We start from the raw sequence: 18892 nt of genomic DNA, 5'->3' as shown, positions 1-18892 counted from the left end.
GGGGGGAGGGAACTGGGGGACAGAGCAGGGGGCTGGAGCTGGGAAGCCCAGCGAGGGAGGGCACAGTAGAGGGGCCAGAGCTAGGGGGAGGGAACTGGGGGACAGAGCAGGGGCTGGAGCTGGGAAGCCCAGCGAGGGAGGGCACAGTAGAGGGGCCAGAGCTGGGGGTGGGGGATCAGAACTGGAGGCAGCCGGGGTGCAGAGCTGGAGGAAGGTAGTTAGACCAAGGGTGGACCATAAGAGATCACCGTGGGGGGCGTCACAGCAGTGTGGTACCAGTCTGGGTTTCTTCACTTCCTACCTGTTTTCTCCCAGGGAGTTATAACCTCTCTGAACTTTCCTTTTCTTCTTAGTGATGTGGGTATGCTGTCTTAGGATTTAGTCTCTCCAGGACCACGCTCAAGACTGTGGGGAGAGCTTGTAGTCATCCACTGCTGCTCATTCCTGTGGGCCCTGCCTCCTCCCACCTGCACCTGACCTAAAAGCCAGAGGGAGGAGTACTGGACAGAGGTAGGGGAGGGAGAGATCTCAGGGCCTCAGGGCCACAGTAGCGAAGATTCTAGTGAGGACTGTCACACAAAAACAGAGCCTTGATTATAGCTAGCAGGAAAAGGGGCCCTTCTTATAACCCTTTCTACTAGCTGAAAGGAATGGCCACCGCCCTGACAGAAACTCAGGAGCCAGGAGCAGGATGGCTACCTACAAAACACAGAAACAGCATAGGATACCTGTTCCAAGTGACTCTGTGGAGAGACAGAAGCAGGGGATCCCCACTAAAGGCTGATGGGTAAGAGGACAGAAGCCAGGGATACCAGGGGGTCCTTTCCTTCCTTCAGAAGCATGTTGGAAATGACCTACCCTCCTCTTGGAGTCTCTACATCCCAGCCTGGTGCTGTATTGCTCAGCCCTACAGCAACAGCAGGGAAACAGCGGATCCCCCTTCTCCTTCCTGCCTACCAGGCCCTTTCTTTCACTTAGAAGTTTGTCTGAACGCACATCTGGAAGTCTCTAAGGTCTCTATTAGCCTGTTATAGATAGTGAGATAGTGTATATACATACACATGCAACATATATGTGCATATATGTGGGTGGCTTTATTCTGAGACAGGGCATGTTCTAGGCTCACTAAACATTTCTAGTCTATGTCTAGTTTTCTGGTTTGATTCTTTCCCTGCAAACCTCATGATTCCCCCAAATCTCATAGAGTGAGGCACTTAGCACGGTTTAGGTTTACTTTCTATAATCCGCCAAATCTTTAGCTTGTTCAAATACTTGGGTAACTGTGAAAGGAGACTGTTTGCTCCTTTCCCAACTGTGCAGACCCAAGTAATCACACAGAAACTATATTAGTTACACTGTTTGGCCAATAGTGTAAATGCATTTCTAGCTAGCTCTGACATCATAAATGAACCCATTTCTATTCATCTGTGTATCACCACGAGTCTGTGGCCAACTGGTAAGGTTCTAGCGGGCATGGCCTTATCCTTTGGCAGCTACATGGCATCTCTTTGACTCTGCCTACTTTCTGTATCTCTGTTGGAATTTTCCACCTGGCTTTGCTCTGCCAAGTCATTGGTCAAAACAGCTTTGTTCATTATCTAATAAAAACAACACACATGCAGAAGGATATCCCACATCATCTCCCTTTTCTGTCTAAATAGAAAGGAAGGTTTTAGCTTGAACATGGGAAAATTACATATAAAAAACAATTACCAAACAAGAATTACAGTTACAATATTTAGTCTATTTACATTTGGCAAATTAAGGAAAATACTCTATCATCTAGCCTAGTTTTATGAGTGTAAAGCTTTATACTTAAAATTTATCTTTTATCATAACTAAGGAAATCTATAACTATATGTATGTCTTTAACTTTTCAAAGACCCCAGAAGGATATAATAATACCTAAGTAAACAGGAAGTGCCTGATAAGCAACTTCCAAAGTTTTAGAATTGATAGAGACATCTCACTGCCTGGACAGTCACCCAAAGTTCGTCTGTACCATTGGGGCATTCATCTTCAGTCTACAGGCCCATAGTATCCAGCAGACTTTTCCATAAAGCAGAAAACTTGAAGGTTTGTTTAGCAGTCATTTTCTTTTGTAGTCTGCAGAATGTCTGGCAGACTCTTTTATGAAGCAGGAACCCTGAAGGGACTGTCTCACTTTCTTTAGACAAGTTGGCCAATCATTTTCTGTGGGTCCTGCAAGTCCAGTTCACACAGCATACCATCAAGCAGTCCAGGCAAGAGCAGTTTCTTGCTCAAATGACTAGCCTTGTCACATTGAAGGCAAGTTCCATTACAAGTTTCTTCAATGCCCATTAACTTCTCTGAAGTAATTGGTGCTGCCAGAAGCAGTCATGTCTCACTGTCAAGAAAAATCTAAGTTCTTAAAAAATTTTAAGTGTCATATTCCATAGGTCTTTGAAGTGTTGAAGATCTATCTAACTGAAATATATCTCTATATATCTAGAAAAACCTAACATGACCATAAGTTTGACTATTATAAATGACTATCTATTAATCTATAATTTTAATTATACATTACACTTTTAAATGAGCTGTACAAACACCATACCTTAAACAAGAGCAGATATACATATATACAGTGTAACAAAATCAGCTTTAAATTTGTATCAATAGACTAAGATCCATACATACCAATGCAAAGTATTCATATCTATATATCATATCCCCCTTTACGTGAAAACAAACATTTATAAACAATTATTTTGGGAATTTGGCATAGTTTTCTCCAAACTGCTTTCTGCCATTTGTTGGGCAAAGTATTTGGGGTTTATAAAGACCTTTTGGGGGAGGGGTCTTGTTTCATTAAACCACATTAGCCTGATAGAAATCCACAGCTTCTCATCATCTGTGTAAACAAAAGCAGAACCCCTTTTCCAAAGTATCATATCCTTAAACCCAAAATTTGAAGTCAAGATACCTTTATGTTAGTTTAACTTAGCAGCCTCCAGAAACAAATGTCTTTCTGCAGTCAAAAATTTGAAGAAAACTCAATAATATGCACAATCCAGGTCTCCGTGTATTTTTATCTTTACGTGTCTTATTTTTTTACTCTATTACTTTTTAGTATTTATTTTATTATCTTTACCTTTTTTCTGCCTATACTCTTTTTACTCTCTCTCCTAAGCCTACATACATTTTTTTTTTTACATACCGTGACCTGTTCAGAGGTTTATTTTTTGTCTGAATCTGTCTCTCTTGTGTATTTGTAATTATTTTCTGACCAAGAGTGATTGTTAAAATGCTAAGTGGCATGGCTAGGACTAAGACTGCTTTACCTTTTGACCCTGCCCAGTCCAACATGGCGGAGGTATGATCACCGCCAGCTCTGCAAGCCGTGCTCATTGCCCCAGCTCCAGGGATGCAGCAGGTCTATGTCACCATTAAGTAACTAGTAGCATGCTGTTTACAAACCCCATTTAAGTGTAGGACCTCCTGAAAGAGCCAGAGTTTCATGCTACCAGCATGAACCAGGAAGCAGACTCTTAAAGAAGCCCTTCCTTTATTGCTGTTAATGTTGAGTCAGAAAGCCTTCACTTAAAGGATTCATGCCTCTTCTTGTCTCTAGCAAACAGAGCCCACCCTAGAAAATGCTGCTAACAAGAAGCCATGCTTAACTATATTCTTTTGTCTCTAGAATTTCTCCCCAAGCTCTCTCAGGTTTTATGTGGATGTAGTTGCTCCACGTTGGGCACCATTTTGTAAAAGGAGACGGCTTGCTCATTTCCCAATAGCTCAGACCCAAGTAATCACACAAAAACTATGTTAGTTACAATACTATTTGGCCAATAGCTTAAGTGTATTTCTAGATAGCTCTGACATCTTAAATGAACCCATTTCTATTAATCTGTGTATCACCATGAGGCTGTAGCCTATTGGTAGGGTTCTAGCCGGCATATCCTTCTCCTTCAGCAGCTACATGACATCTCTTTGACTCCACCTACTTTCTCTCTTTATCTTTGTTGGGATTTTCCACCTGACTTTGCTCTGCTAAGCCATGGGTCAAAACACCTTTATTTATTATCCAATAAAAATAACACATATACAGAAGGACCTCCCACATCAGATAACAGATGGTCTGAGGAAGGAAAACAGAATGGCATCAGGCAGGGCCTACATTTCTCTTGTGCTTTGAGGCCTGGGTGAATCATGTGTCTTTTTTGCAGCTCTCTCCACAACTGTGAATGGGGAGCAAGAGCCAAGCTGTCTATATACCTTTTGTTGTCTGTCTCCCTTGGGTCTTGAAGAAGGGATAGGACCTGTCAGTCTTAGAGGGCTAGCAGATATGTTGATGCTCTTGGTATCTTCAGCCTTTCTGTTTAACATGCGTACAACTCTGGGATGGCTATCTTCAGTTCGAAGCCAGAGAAGGAATTTGTCTTAGACAGACCTTTCCTAACTAAATCTTATCCATCAGGCAAGCATTTGTCTCTTTGACTCTGAGGTAATTCATCCATGACTGGTCATATTGTCTTGTGATAATTGTCGAGGCTGAAGGGAGTAAGTTCATGAGGGTTAGTGACTTGGTGACATGCATGATAGCCCCTTTGTGAGACATTGTCCACTGAGCCCCAGCACTCAGAAGCCTGCTTTCCAGTACAGTCAGTGAATAGTGGCTCATCTGATAAGCAAGCTCCTCTCTCAGAATCATCTGGAAACAACATGATTTTGATTGCTGTGTTTGAACAGCTACAGCTACTTCTAAGAGGGCGCCTGGCTCCTCTGACTTTCAGTGATAAAGATGTAGCTGGATGCAGCCAGCTATCCTGTCTACTGTCAGCCAGGGACTCAAGTACAGATTGCAAAGGAGGTAAATATTGAAGTAAATACTGAAGACATCTGAGATGCGAAGTTGTGTTTGCAAATGTGCCTGCTGAAGTGCCTGGTACAGCTAAGCACCAAGACCAACTGAACTGAAAAGGAAGGACTGGAGCGTACTCGGTGGTAGAGTGCCTGCCCAGCACGAATGAGGGCATGCCCCACAAGATAATGAAAACTGGAAAAGAAATACATTTGATTATTTAAAGGACTGTAGGAAATAAGATTTGATCAGGTAGTTGGGTGCAGGAGAAAATAAAATCGCCTAGATCCATTCCACAAACACGCTTTTGTTATCTCTGCGTGCTGCTATGTCTCCAGACATAGCCCACTTTACTCCACAACCACCATCCTAATGTGAGATGAACAGGAATATGTTTCTATACCATATCCTCATTTTCCCCAGAAGTCTGGGTCTTTATAGCAGATTGTGGGGGAGATAGACAGAATGGACTATCTATGTGGACTTCTGTTACAAAAGCAATCACTGGTTTAAAAAAATTGGAAACAGTCTCTGCTACATAGGAAGTTCAAGGGAAGTCTATGCTGCAAGAGACCTACTCTCAAACAAACAAACAAAAAAACAGGATACGCTCTAATCTTATTTCTGTTGCTGTGATAAAATGCCCCGGCAGAGAGTAAGTCAAGCCGGGAATGATTTATTTTGCTGTACTATTCCAGGTTACAGTCCGTCATAGCAGGGAAATCAAAGGATCCCGGGCCTGAAACAGCTAGCTAGTGATGTCACTTGGTCAGTTGGGAACAGTACAATGGATCTCTGCATGTTTGCTTGATCTGTACATTTTTCCCTTTTATACAGTTCAGAGCCCAGCCTATGAAATGCCACCCAGATTCAGGGTGGGTCTTCCAACCTGATCTAGGCCACAGATGGTATCAAGCTGACCAAACCAGCCATAACACTTTACTAATACTTTAGCCAGATGGGGAGGTACATTCCTGTAATCCCGATACTTGAGAGGTAGAAACGGGAAGTTGAAGAGTTCACGGCTAGTCCTAGCTACATATCTAGTTCTAGGCCAACCTGGGCTATAAAAAACCCTGTCTCAAAAGCAAAAACAAGAAGAAACAAAGCAGAAATCTTCCATGGTCCTGTTAATGGATCCAGAGGAAAATGAAGTCCAAAATTTCTACATACTCCATGAAGACGTGGTAGCTGTGTCTGCTTCTGTCCGCCTCTGAAATCCACCTGCCTTCCCACAGCCGAGCCCAAGCACTGCTCCTGAGAACCCTTTACCTGAATCACTAGCAGAATTGTTCATGCCTTCATCAACCGAACCTCTGCCTGTTCCTCGGTTTGTGAGCACTTGGGGCCTAGCTAGCATCAGGTCATGTCACGGTTCTGGTCCTGGTCTGTGAAGAGCATGTGGGACACTTTCCCCTCCCCAGGAAGGGAAGAAGTAGGTGTAATGCAACCTACAATGTTGGGGGTTATTTTGCTCCATTATTTTAGATGGGAATAAGGAAGTGACCTAGCTAACATGCTGACAAATGGTCAGAGAAACCCTGTGCTCCCCAGGTTACAGAGCGTGGGTGGGATTAAATCCACCAGTTCTCCAGACAGCAAGCTGCCTGCAATGGGCAGGAATCCTGTGAGCCCCAGGTAATGAACTCCATGTCGTTTTCTTTGTCAGATCTCCCAGCTGATGACAGAGACCGGCCGAGAGGGACTGACGGAATCGGCGCTGAACCGCTACAATGCAGACAAGCCTGTAGCGAGCAGCGTCCCTGCCTCCCAGGGCTCCTGTGTGGCTAGTGAGACTTCCACGGGTACCTCAGTGGCGGCTTCCTTCTTTGCACGGTAAGAGATGCTCAGCTCTTTGGCTCTTTTGGATACACCTGGCTAGTGAACCTCCTGTGTGGACCGGATCAGCTGGAAGCAGTAGAGGGCATTTTAAGACTGTTGACACTGTGAGTCAGACATTCTGTGCTGAGAGAACTGCCCTGTGCATTGTAGTGTGCTCCGCGGCATCTTCGGCCTCTGTCCGCTACAAGCAGTGTGCCTGTCTCCTTCCTATGTTCTGGAATAGTCGGATGTGCCCTGGGTTGAGAACCACTGTTGTCAGAATGTATGGCTCTAAAGATGGCCTTCCTTGGGGTATGGATGCCACAGGTACAGACCTGTGGCTAGCGACCCCAGACTTAATTGCTCATGAACCTACCAAAAAGAGACTAGGAACAAGATGGCAAGTGTATTCCTTCTTAGCTGCATATATAACGAATCAAACACTGGGTATATAGTCAAAGCCATGAGAACCAAAATTGAAAGGTATTTCAACTATGTTGTCTGCCTAATTTTAGCAGCAAGGCCAAGACGGGACTGGAGACGAAGGACAGCTGAGCGGGGCGGCAGGGTTATCTAATTCAATCTCATGGTTTTATGAAGGAGGAAACTGAGGATCAGGAAGGTTCGTCTGAGTTAATTCAGAGCAGAGACAGAAATAGCAGATGGTTGCTACCTCTGCCCTGCTCTTCACAACTCATTCTTTACTTGATACTTGGAGCTAGACCTTAGAAAATTTCTGTCTAGGATTCTCAGACTCCGGAGTAAATAGGATCTAGAATAAGTAGCATTGGGTATGAAGTCTGAGGGCTTGCGTGGCTCAGTTTCCACATCTGTAAAACGGGGGTAATGTCTAGTTTGAAGATTAAAATTAGATGATGTTAAATTATTAAGACTATTACAAGAGTTTAATTCATGTGGGCCTGGCCAGTATACCATGGGGCTTTTCTTACCCATAGGCACGGTGGCATGCAGGCCACAAATATAAGGGAGGGGCTCTGATTGAGAAAGGGAGGGCCAGCGTCCTAGATAAGATACCATTCATACTAGGTGGCAGGGAGGGCTTGTTGGGGGGCCAGCTTTGAGGGCCCCTTTGTATCAAGGTGCCCTGTTTATTCTCCTCTGAACATTTGGACTGGCTTGGATATGGGGAACGTGACAGAACATGCATGTATGCTGGTCATGTTAGCTCCGTCTGTCTGTGAATCTCAATGATGTCTGGACCACTAGCAGGGAACCCAAGCTCACTGGGGTGTTACATCCTGCCATGCAGAGCAGGAATGAAGAGATGTAAGAGTTTAGGAGGACACGTCACAAGCCCAGATGATCCTGAGACCTGAGAAACTTATCAGAGTGTAGCCACAGGCAGGTGAACGTTGGCTGAGGAGTGAGAAGTCACTGCAGGCAGAAATCTTTGGGTCACCATGTAAAAGGCCATTTTGATGGCTCTGCGAAGTACCCACATGTGTGAGTGAAGGTTGAGTGAAACCGAAGAACGGGAGGGAGCCATCTCCCGGCTCTCTGGGGATGAAGGAGAACTTGCTGGTATCCATATCCCTCAGAGAGTGAGGTCCCTGTCTGGGGAGTGTAGGGCGAAAGTTGTACTGAATGGGGGTACACGCCTGTAATATCAGCACTTAGGAGACAGGAAGTTTAAAAGTTTAAGGTCATGCTTGGATACATAGTGAGTTAGAGGAGGCCAGCCACTCTGTCTCAAAGAAGGACTAAAAGAGATGATGGTAGATCTAAAGAAGAAGTTGGCACATCTATCCTCAAATTGGTCAGTCATGTGTTGGTATTGAGCCCGAAGGCTGTTTCAAATGTGTGAATCCGTTAGCATCCATTTTACATCACTGAGAAGAAATGATGAGCTAGGAGGAGTGGTTAAAGTTCCCCATGTGTTGACTGCTCACATATTATGTCCTTTGCTTTCTATCATTTAAAGTACACAGAACCCAATGGAGGGGAACCCTGTCATTGGGGGCTGAGACAATGGAAATTTCACTGTCATTCGAAAAACAATGCGTAGATCCTGTATCATGCATGGAATTGCCTCAAACCTTGGAAAAGAAAATGAATCCTTCAGATGACCTCATATCTTCACACTGAGTTTTCATTCCCAAATAACCTGAAAAACCATAAACAACTGTGGTCTCTGTCTGTCTCCTTCCTTCTGTGTCTTATACTTAATGGCTTACCATTTGGAGATCTAATCACATTACTTTTTTTTTTTCTGTTGATTAAAAATATATCTGTCCTGGGTTTAAATATTCTGGATAAACTCTAGTGTTCAATGCCCACTGTGATGGCTAAGCCTGATTGAGCAGTAAATAGGAGATCAGTAAAATCCACTCCTGGTTATGTCTTGGAAGAATTCCCAGAGACAAGATGACCATGAAGGTTCTGATATCGTGGATGGATCCATCAAGCCCTCAGTGTATTCATAAATAATATGATGTTGTCATGTGGGGAAGGGTAGGAGTTGAGACTTAGTTGGAAGAAGTTGACACTGTGAACATGTCCTTGCAGGCTGCATGGTGCCTGGGCTCCTTCCTGTATTTCCCCCCTCTCTCTGTTCCCTGTCTCTCAGCAATTGAAGATCAGCCATGCATTGCCACTGCCATGTTCTATCAAGAGTATAGGGCCAAGTCTCCATGGATTGAGCCCTCTGAAATGTGAGCTAAGATAAATCTTGCCTCCCTTGAATTGTTTATGGTAAGGATTTTGGTCACGATGATGACAAGTGACCAACACATCTTATGTTTGTTTTGTAGGATCCAAGTGCTCTGCCTTCTCACCTGCCATACTGTCCTGTCCTCTGATAAAGTCACTATCACGCCATGGTACTCCTCTCATCAACCTCCCCCAGGGGCAGATCTTAGCGCGCGCGCGCGCGCACACACGCACGCACACACACACACACACACACACACACACACACACAACTTCTCTCACCTTTTGTCTTTGGTCCAAACTTGTTCTTTTCCTAGGGATGTTGCTATGCTAGCATCTGTCAAATCCTCCCTGCTGTTTCTTCCATCTTTGTCTTTAAGTGGCTCCTCTACCGCCTGACAGTTTTCTCCAAGTTTCTTGAACATGTCCCTGACTATTATATGACTGATTTGAACAGTAGCTCCTGAGGCTGGAGATTGTCATTGTACTAAAACCAGGTCAAGTGTAAGCTGATTGTAGGGGCTGACTCTTGATGCCTAACTCTGTCGTGAGGACCAATTTCCTCTCTGGTCAGCCCCCAGTGGACCAGTCTTAGTACCACGTATGCACACGTGGCTGTAGTTAGGACTATCCCCATTCTTATTGCTATTACATCTACTGATAACCAAATAAAAATAGTTCCTGGTTCGCACTGACTACAGCAAAGGCTTTGCATGTGTAATCTTAGATAGAGGAGGTTTCCTTTCATCCTTGGCTACTGTACACTTAATAGTGGTACTTGATCGTGTGCTCTGAGCTTATTAAGTCCAAGAGGGATGAGGAGGATCATGGGACTGCCCAGAGTTGATGCCCTTGTCCTCTATCAAACACAGTTCCCTGCAGGGATGCTTGCAAAACACATCAACAACCATTACTGGGAAAAGCCACCTGAACACCACGATTGGTCTCGGGAGATGCAGGGGGAGAAAAATGGAGCCAAGATTCGTCTCTTGCTGACTTAGGGAGTAGAGCCAGGGCTTCATTTCTGCCTCTGACTTTACTGACTGGAGCAGCTAAATTCCGGGATTGTGTTCATTATTAGAATTACACCTCAACAGATTTTTAAAAAAACATCAAGAACCCCAAAACACATAGACAAGAGCTGTGTTAGAACTTTTAAGATATCTTTTTGGAGAGATTCTCTGTAATTATTCTTCCCAGTTTCTCGTGTTCCCATAGAAGCACATGGTATTAACCCTGCCTCCTTGTTCTTGAAGGTCTCACTCAGATGGACTTTCCTCTGCTCCTCGTCTGCCATATCGCTCGTCTCTCCTCCATTCTAACCCTGCCTAGTCCACAGCTTCCTAGGGAAGCAGGGCCACCGTGGCCCTTCCTATGGGGCACTGGTGAGGGCTGATGTGCAATCGTGTCACTTGTCCTGGCCCAGGACACCCATTTGTGAACAGACCTTAAGTGGGGTGAGGCCAAAGCACCACCTGCTGGTGGGGAGGCTCCCACGGAGCTCCAGTGGGGGCATCTTTTCCCTAACCACCTGCAGGAGTGGCCTGGGTTCCAGATGCGCCAACCTTTCCTGTCCCCTTTCTTCGCAGCTAAGCCGAGCTAGGCAAGAATCTAGGAGGGCGAAACTATCAGCCTCAGGATCTCCGGCTTATGTATTCCTGGCAGGCTTAGCTTTAGTCTTCTTAGAAAGGGTTCTGAGCACTTCTTGGAAAAGAAAGAACTGCGCTCATGCATATGGATGAGGTGAACTTTTAGGAGCTACAGTTGTAGAAATGGAGTTTCTCTTAGACTCACCTCAGTGGCTGTGTGAAAGGAAGACAATAAGAAGGAGCTGAGTGAGTAGCTGGTGCCTTTGGATTTCCGAGGCCCCAGGAAACAGTATCAGGCGTAGGTTGCATGAAAAAATAACTCATTATTGCCTGAGACATGGCAAAAGCGATTCAAACAAGTGGCTGCTTTTAGTGCCTCCACTGTGAAGCCCTGTGTTAAAAGGAATCTGAAGGGCTGGGAGTTTGGACCAGCGATTAAGAGCACTCGTGGCTCTATTAGAGAACTGGGGTTTGAGTCTGGGCACCTGGATAATGTCTCACAATTGTCTGTGACTCCAGGCTCAGGGGATCTAATGCCCTAATGTGTCATCCCAAACATCCATCTAGACAGTTTGTATTGACTTGGGCAGAGCAGAGCAGAAGTGGTACCTGTTTGACACATACCAGTGTGAGACCCTGCACCCTTGAGTGCCTCCCTAACCAGCTCCTGCTATGGAGAGCACACACCATGTGCATTTCCACCTACACAGCAATTATGTTTAACTGCCATCTTGTCGAGGTATTGGCTATCATCTCGCAACATCTACAAACCATTTAAAACAAACCCCGGGCATGCGTTGGTGCGAATGTCTGAGGACAAAGCGTCAGTGAACCTGTAGCATCCCTGGGATCCCTGTTAATTGCCTTCTGCATCTGAGTCTCTAGTTTTGATTGACTTCTTACTGGTGTTGGTGATAGACTGGGATGGACACTGAAGAACGCAAATGGGAAGATGGTCCAGTTCAAGGCTTAACCTCAAGCCCTATACTAGACAGATAACTTGACCGCTCTGATCTTTGACTTTCTATTTTTCCTGGATATCATCTGTCTGCTTCACAGTGTCATGGTGAAGATAGCATGTGATCATCTGAGTCTTTGAGATGACCTTAACACAGAACCTGCCACAGCAGGATAGATCCCTGTCCTGGGTGGAAAACTCAGTGAACCCTCCCTGTAGACACCCACATGGCACCTGCCTTTGTCTGGTCTTTGTAATCCTGCCTGATAGCTACCCAAGTCTCTAGAGCCACTGCAAAGATCCAGCTTTAGGCCTTAGAAAGGAAGCCACCTATACAGGGAGTGCAGACCAACAGCTCTTAAAACCCATAAGGAGTCAGAACCCTTTGGTAATGAGATCTCCAAAGACTGGCGGAGTAAAGCCCACCCTCGAGGCCATGTTCTTGTGGGTTCAGTTAGTCTACTTCATAATTCTAAATTTTGAAGGTTTGTTTGTTTGATCTGTTGTTGTAGATCAGGTTGACTTTGAACTCACTGTGCAGTTCAGGCTGGTGTTGAACTTAGGATCCTCCTACCTCTACTTTCCAAGTGAAGTAAGCATCCATCACCATGCCTGGCTTTGAAGGTATTTCACTTCTTTATGTGCCTCTCTCCCACTTTCCCAGCACTGGGATTATGACTGAGTACCACTGTTCCTGGCTTTTACTTATGGGTTCTGAGTGATATAAACTAGATCCCCATCTTGCATGCAAGGCCAGTACTTTACTGACTGAACTATGGCCCCAGCCCCCAGATCTTGATTTTATAGTCCAGACAAGTTGAGCTCTAATGCAGGCAAGTAGAAAGAAAGGAAGAACAGAGAATTCTGTCACCAGGTAGAAATAGGAGGAGAGGATCAAAAGTTCAAGGCCAACCTTAGCTACATTTCAAGTTCAAGGCCAGACTGGGCTGCATGACTGTGGAAAAAAAGAATTCTGTTAGCCTAGAGCTCAGTGGTGAGTCATGCCACAAACACCGCAAGTCAAAACTCTCATGACATTGACCTTGTAAACCAACCAAAGCGTTAAATTAAATCAAAGTGGAAGATGGAAGATGCTCTTTTGCTTAGGATTTGAATTTAGGGGTGACGTACAGTATGCTGAGAAGGAGTGGAAGCAACGGTCAAGTAGAGAGGAGCAGAAGGAGGGGACGAGGGGGAGGATGCACCTCTGCTACCACCCTGCTGCAGTATGCTTGCAGCTGGTCTCCTCTCATCAGTGTTTACCCGTGTGGAAATCACGGTGGCTTGCCTGGTCCTTGGCGTTCCCAAGTTCCATGCACCATCCTCATCGCCACATTTTTAGCTCCCAAAGTGCCCCTGAGTTGGCTCTGCTAGTGTGCCATCACAGACGTGAAAACGAAAGCACAGAACGATGAGGTAAATGGTCCAAGGTCACACAGCTATTGTGTAGGGTCTAGATCCAGAGCCGCTGAACCAGAATGCCAGCTCCAAAAGGCAGAGGCAGTTGTCTCTGTTCATGGCTGAAGCCCCATAGTAAAATGAACTCCCAAGAAATGTTTGATGAATGAATCTTTGACTGCTCTCTGCCTCCATGATGTTCTGCCTCCAAAGACAAAGATGGGTAGGAGATCCAATGTAAAAATGGCATCACCAACATAAAGAACGGGTGCCAGAGCTGGGCTGGGGGCTCCCTTTGTAAAGCAAACAAAAGGAACTGAGTTCAAATCCCTCGGGCCTAAAAGCTGGGCATGGTGGTGTGTACTTACCCCTGTGTTAGGAGGAATGGCCGGGAGATCCCAGGGGCTTGCTGGCCAGTGCATTTAGCTGCAATCGCAAATTCCAGGTTTTAGAGAGGCCTTGTCTCTAAAATAGGTAGAGATGAGATCCAGGGTAAACATCTTGATGTCAGTCTCTGGCTTCTGTACAACATACATGCACACAAACACACACACACACACACACAGATACACAAATATACAGAAGCACACACATATACATGTATACACAGTTATATAAATAATTAATAATAATAACAATAGTAAATGCCAAGCTCACTTCAGAATCTGAGTGTGTATACACATGTGTATGTGTGTGTATGCACACGCACACACACACATGCATGCAGGGGGATATGTGGTCTTGTGATCAATAGATCTCGTTCTTTTATTAGTTAGTAAAATAATATTTTTTATTTTTTATTGTTTTTTTCTAGACAAGATTTCTCTGTGCACTGGAATTGGCTTTGTAGATCAGGCTGACCTTGAACTTGCTGGCATCCACCTATCTCTGCCTCCTGTGTGCTGGGATTAAAGGCATGTGCCACCAGTGCTTGGTGTAAAATAATACTTCCCATGCCACAGAGCAAAAGCTAGAGATTTTTGGAGGCCTTACATAGTCTCTCTGTCCCATTCTCCTCCCCACGCTCCCTCTTGCTTGTGCACCCCTTGCACACTAACCTGGCTCCCCTCCCTGGTAAAGTTCCCCCTCCTAAGCTTTGCTCTTTCATTTCCGGCTGTCCTTTCCCTGTGTCTGCTTGGTGCAGCACTTCCAGCCTTGAATCTATGCAAATGCCGCTTTCTCGACAAAGCCTTCCCAGGCATTCCAGTTTACAATGATTAAAGCCCCACCCTGCATCAGTACTCCCACACAAAGCCACTAGGAAAGGATTTGTTAATAAAAAATCATTTGAATCTTGGGAGTCTCCAGATTGTCCTCTGCTGAAGTGCTTAGAAGTTCCCTACATTGGTCAAGCTGTGTGCATAAGAGGTGACTGTTCCTTTTGCTCTAGGGTGCTTTGGGGGAAATTGCATCCTTTCCCAGTATGAAAAAGTCATCGCCAGGAACCTGAACACCTTATGCAGCTCAGTTACCTAACTGTGTTTCCAAGAGGAGGCATTTAAAGGGCCAGAGAGGGAATGCGGCCTGGGACAGTAAACCTGAGGAAGGGTGTTACAGTGGAGGAGGACTTCTCAGTCACCTGAGGAGCACAGCCGATCAGGGCTCTCCGTCTTCTTCCTTCAGCGAGCCTCCCTGCTTTCTGTTCCTCGCTCTGATTGATTATTTTAATTCTAAAGCTGTCTTCGTGAGGTGTGTAAAGCATTTGGGGATAAAATCGTAGGGAAGACATTAGAGAAACTAAAGATGTATTATTCCGTGCAGGGCAGGGTGGAGGCTAAGCAGGCTGATGAATGGCATTGCTGAGGGAAACAGATCCATCCAGGGTGATCTCTGTGCTTTACCCAGGAAGTAGGAAAGGACACTTAAGGGACATTGGCATGATGGTTTGGTTCGAAATAGGTCACACGGAGTCAGAGAGAGAGAGAGAGAGAGAGAGAGATATCTGCTTGGTATCTCTGCTTCCTCTTCTGGGAAGGCATTTGCATTTTCTGGCTTCCGATTCTTCCAGCTCATGACTCTGGCAAACATTTCCACTGCTTCTACCGGAGCTCATGAGAACAGGAGAGTGGTAGCCTGGCTTCCACACCCCCAGGACTTGGCTCCCATGGTGACAGACACTCAGAGAACAAATGTCAAAAGAATGAATTAGGTGGGCTTGAAAACGTAGGTCTCTCTTGCTTCTCCGAAGAATAGAATATGTAAAAGAAACGGTGGGGTGGTGCTTGTAAGATAATTTATCGTGGACTGGAAGATTAGTGCTATTGATAGAGGTGATTCAGATGGGTAGGCACGTGGGAAAATTCTCATTGTTGGTTTTCACATGGTTCGGCTCAGCAGTGGCTACTTCTGGTAACTGCCCATCATTTCCTCTAACCGACGGGAGTGGATGGGATGTCATATTGGACCTAGATGCTTTTGTCCTCTGATACCTGACTTGTTTGTTCAGGAAGCACATTAAAAATTTGGGGAAGAAGGTTTCATGAGCCTGGAAATAATGGCCTGTCTCATTTTCTTGGCATCTTCCAGAACCAAAGCCTTCCCGGGCTATGGTTTGTCGTTTTAAAGCCCAGTGAAGGAAAGAAAAGGCCTTGGCAGGGACACGAGAGGACTTGTCCCCGGGGCCTGTGGTGAAAACAGGGAAAATCAACACAAGACGAGAGAAAATGACGGGATATAAACCATCGCTCAGGATCCTGTCTCCAGTCTTCTAGATACTTCTAAAAATAAATGTTCATTTTTCTCAAATAAATTTCTATGCTTTATTATAGCTGTCTCTCTGATGCCCAACCCCAAGTGCCGAGGCAGCATTTGTGGGGGAAACAGACTGATTTGAAACCTGGTTATACAGACTTTGAGTTATTGCCTCGGGTTGAAAGAAAACTTCAGCTGCCCTACCCATACTCCGAACACCGGGTGTTTAAAGCCATTGTTTCTACCAGTGTGGAGCTCCTCGAATCAGGCCGGCCACTGGGAAGGGTCTAGACAGAGTCAAGAATTTCCTTATGTCTGAAAACCCGAACGGGCTGTGTCCAGGCTGGCTGCAGGGTCCTTCTTCCCTCCCTGCTGCTTGGCCCTGCCTCAAGCCTCTTTCTCCAAGGCCTTTTAGGAGCTCATGAGATAACCCTCAACTCCTCTACACGTATGCAAAAGCTTTTTCCTGCTCATTCTGTTTCATATAACCCCAGATTTCTCATGGGCTGACACCTGTAGCAATGCCGAGGGTTTTCACTGACTGCTGGAGCTCTCATATTTAGTATAATGTAGTTAGCGAAGTCGGAGGGTCCCAGGGTGGGGAACAATTTGTGAGCAGCTCTCAGACAAGACTGGCAGAGGCCAGTTCACATAGACCCACTCCCTTGTTCCAGCCCTGGAATAACTCTGACACAAGATCTTCCTGTCTTTTATCTTTCCTAAATAGACTGGCACTCCAATTGTCAATCCAAGAGATGCTTCTGAGGGAACCCTGTATAGGATCCTGGGAACAGTTATTCATCCATCCATCCATCCATCCATCCATCCATCCATCCATCCATCCACTCACCCACCCATGCACACATCCATCCATCCATCCATCCATCCACTCATCCATCCATCCATCCATCCATCCATCCATCCATCCATCCATCCATCATCCATCCTTTACCCATCTATCTGTCATCCACCAACTGATAGTCCACATTATACTGCACTAGCTACTTAAGATGCTACAATAGAAATAGGACAGCCAATCCCATTACGAAGATCTCAGTCCAACAAAGGACAGCTAGAAACAATACATGTGCAGGAAAGAGTTCACCAAATCATCTGGTATTGCCGTATTGGTGACTTCGGGGGTTTAGAAGTGAACGGTTTATTCCCAGCACTCACTATTGTCAGAAATTCTCTTCTTCTTTTATTTGCTTATTATCTGATACCTAAATCCCTTTCCTGAGTGTACCATCCATGGAGAGAGGTGAATGTCCAGCTCATTCCATCTTTACACGATCCAGCTTTAGTGAGAAGCCTGAGCTCCTGGCTGCCACAGACAGCATCTCAAGATAGCTGTGGCGGATGCCACAGAGACTGGCAGCTTCCTCCCCTGCTTGCTGGAGAGGTCTGTCTTTCACTTCAGAAGCAGTGTCTCTTTGGGCATTGTGGAGTCTCCTTTCTCCACCGTGGCTGCCGTACCCAAGCCTGCAGACCTCTCTTCTAGACCTAGCTTCTTTGAAACGCACTCTTTTTGCTCATCTGTGTACTTACGGTGGGTTCCTTTCTTTGTTTTCCATGTCCACTAAAGACTACCCTCTCACCCGGAAGTTGGGCCACTTCCTTCTTGAGCCTGCAAGGTGACCAGTGCTGGTTCCTTCAAATAACAACATGGCTCTGGTCCCTTTGATTGACAACAGTGTCCCTAGGAAGGACCATCTCACCCGGGAATATAGATGTCTGAGAGCAGGCTCAGAGAAGTGCCTGTCCTGTCCACTGCCACCTTTCCTCTGTGGAATTATGGCGGACTTCTGCAGTTGCACAATCTGGCACTGCATGCTGCAGGATTGGGTGGGACTTAGTGGTAGAGAGCTTGCCTACCCTGTGCAAAGCCCTGGGTTCCATCCCAGCACAACAAAAACTACTGCTTATTAGTAACATTGGGCTGTGGCTCTGTGGTAAAGTCCTGGCCTACATATATAAAGCCTTGTATGTCTACCACCACAAAATAATGACAAGACAATAAAATCTGCAGGGCTGGGCATTTGAGTGACAGCGGATGCCCTACCCAGTTGCTACGTAATACTAACTGTATTATGACTCGGTTTCAAGTTTCCGGTGAAAACGCCCAGCATTCGGTGTGGTTCATCACTCCCCTAATGAGGCCTGCAGAGGTCACTCCTGGCTGTTGAGGTGACACCTGCTGGCCCTCAGGTGGAGTTTGTCCCATACCCACTCTGCTCAGCTGGTCTTCCGTACCCCATTCCTCACAGCCTGGCCTTGACGCAGCCCAGCCCTCAGGCATTTCGAGTAAGTTGGATCACACATTCCTTGAGGTGCGCACATTTGGTTTGAGCTTTTGTAGTAAAGACAGAGAACATAAGACCAGATTCCATGAATCTTCCTGTCTCTCCAGGGCTCTGATGGCCAACCGCAGCCCCAGATACCTGTTGTGGATTTACTACTTCGCATGTTCTCTGTTTCCGTTCAACACAGGCACGTGAGGGGTGCTGATTTATGCAGCCCTGCGCCTGAGGGTGGGAGCAGGGAAGCAAAGGGCTCCTCCAGCTGCAGTAAATTTAAGCATTGCTGGTATTTCTTTACACATCTGGAGGGGATCCTGATGCATGTATTGCTACAGGAGCTCATAAATTAAAAATAACAAGAGTATTTCCTTTACACCTGGTGCTTCAAAATTACCAGTCGTTAATTCTGTGATGCCCCCACCCCCTTCACAAAAGAGGCTTTGAGGGTGACCATGTTTACATGCTCTCTGCCCACAGCCCTGAAATCCAAGCAACTCCAGGTCTTTTGACCTTTGCTTTTAAAAAAAGATTACTGCAAGATAAAGAAAGTTTTTACAGGAAGCAAAGACTCCAATAATTTAATCTCTCTCTCTCTCTCTCTCTCTCTCTCTCTCTCTCTCTCTCTCTCTCTCTCTCT

The 18892-nt window shown here is 45.6% G+C and overlaps 1 protein-coding gene across 1 annotated transcript in view; it reads left to right on the top strand.

Annotated features, from left to right (window-relative positions):
- The window catches only part of Kif26b (kinesin family member 26B), a 404164-nt gene that overhangs the window by 187613 nt on the left and 197659 nt on the right, over positions 1-18892 (top strand). The window contains exon 4 of the mRNA XM_005348983.3: positions 6498-6664. Coding sequence (XP_005349040.1) covers positions 6498-6664 — 167 coding nt within the window. The remainder of the gene's footprint in view (positions 1-6497; positions 6665-18892) is intronic.

The sequence above is a fragment of the Microtus ochrogaster genome, chromosome 6 (assembly GCF_000317375.1).
Source record: "Microtus ochrogaster isolate Prairie Vole_2 chromosome 6, MicOch1.0, whole genome shotgun sequence".
In the NCBI taxonomy this organism is placed as follows: domain Eukaryota; kingdom Metazoa; phylum Chordata; class Mammalia; order Rodentia; family Cricetidae; genus Microtus; species Microtus ochrogaster.
Note: the sequence above shows the minus strand (reverse complement) of the source record. Positions and strands in the feature narration are given on the sequence as shown.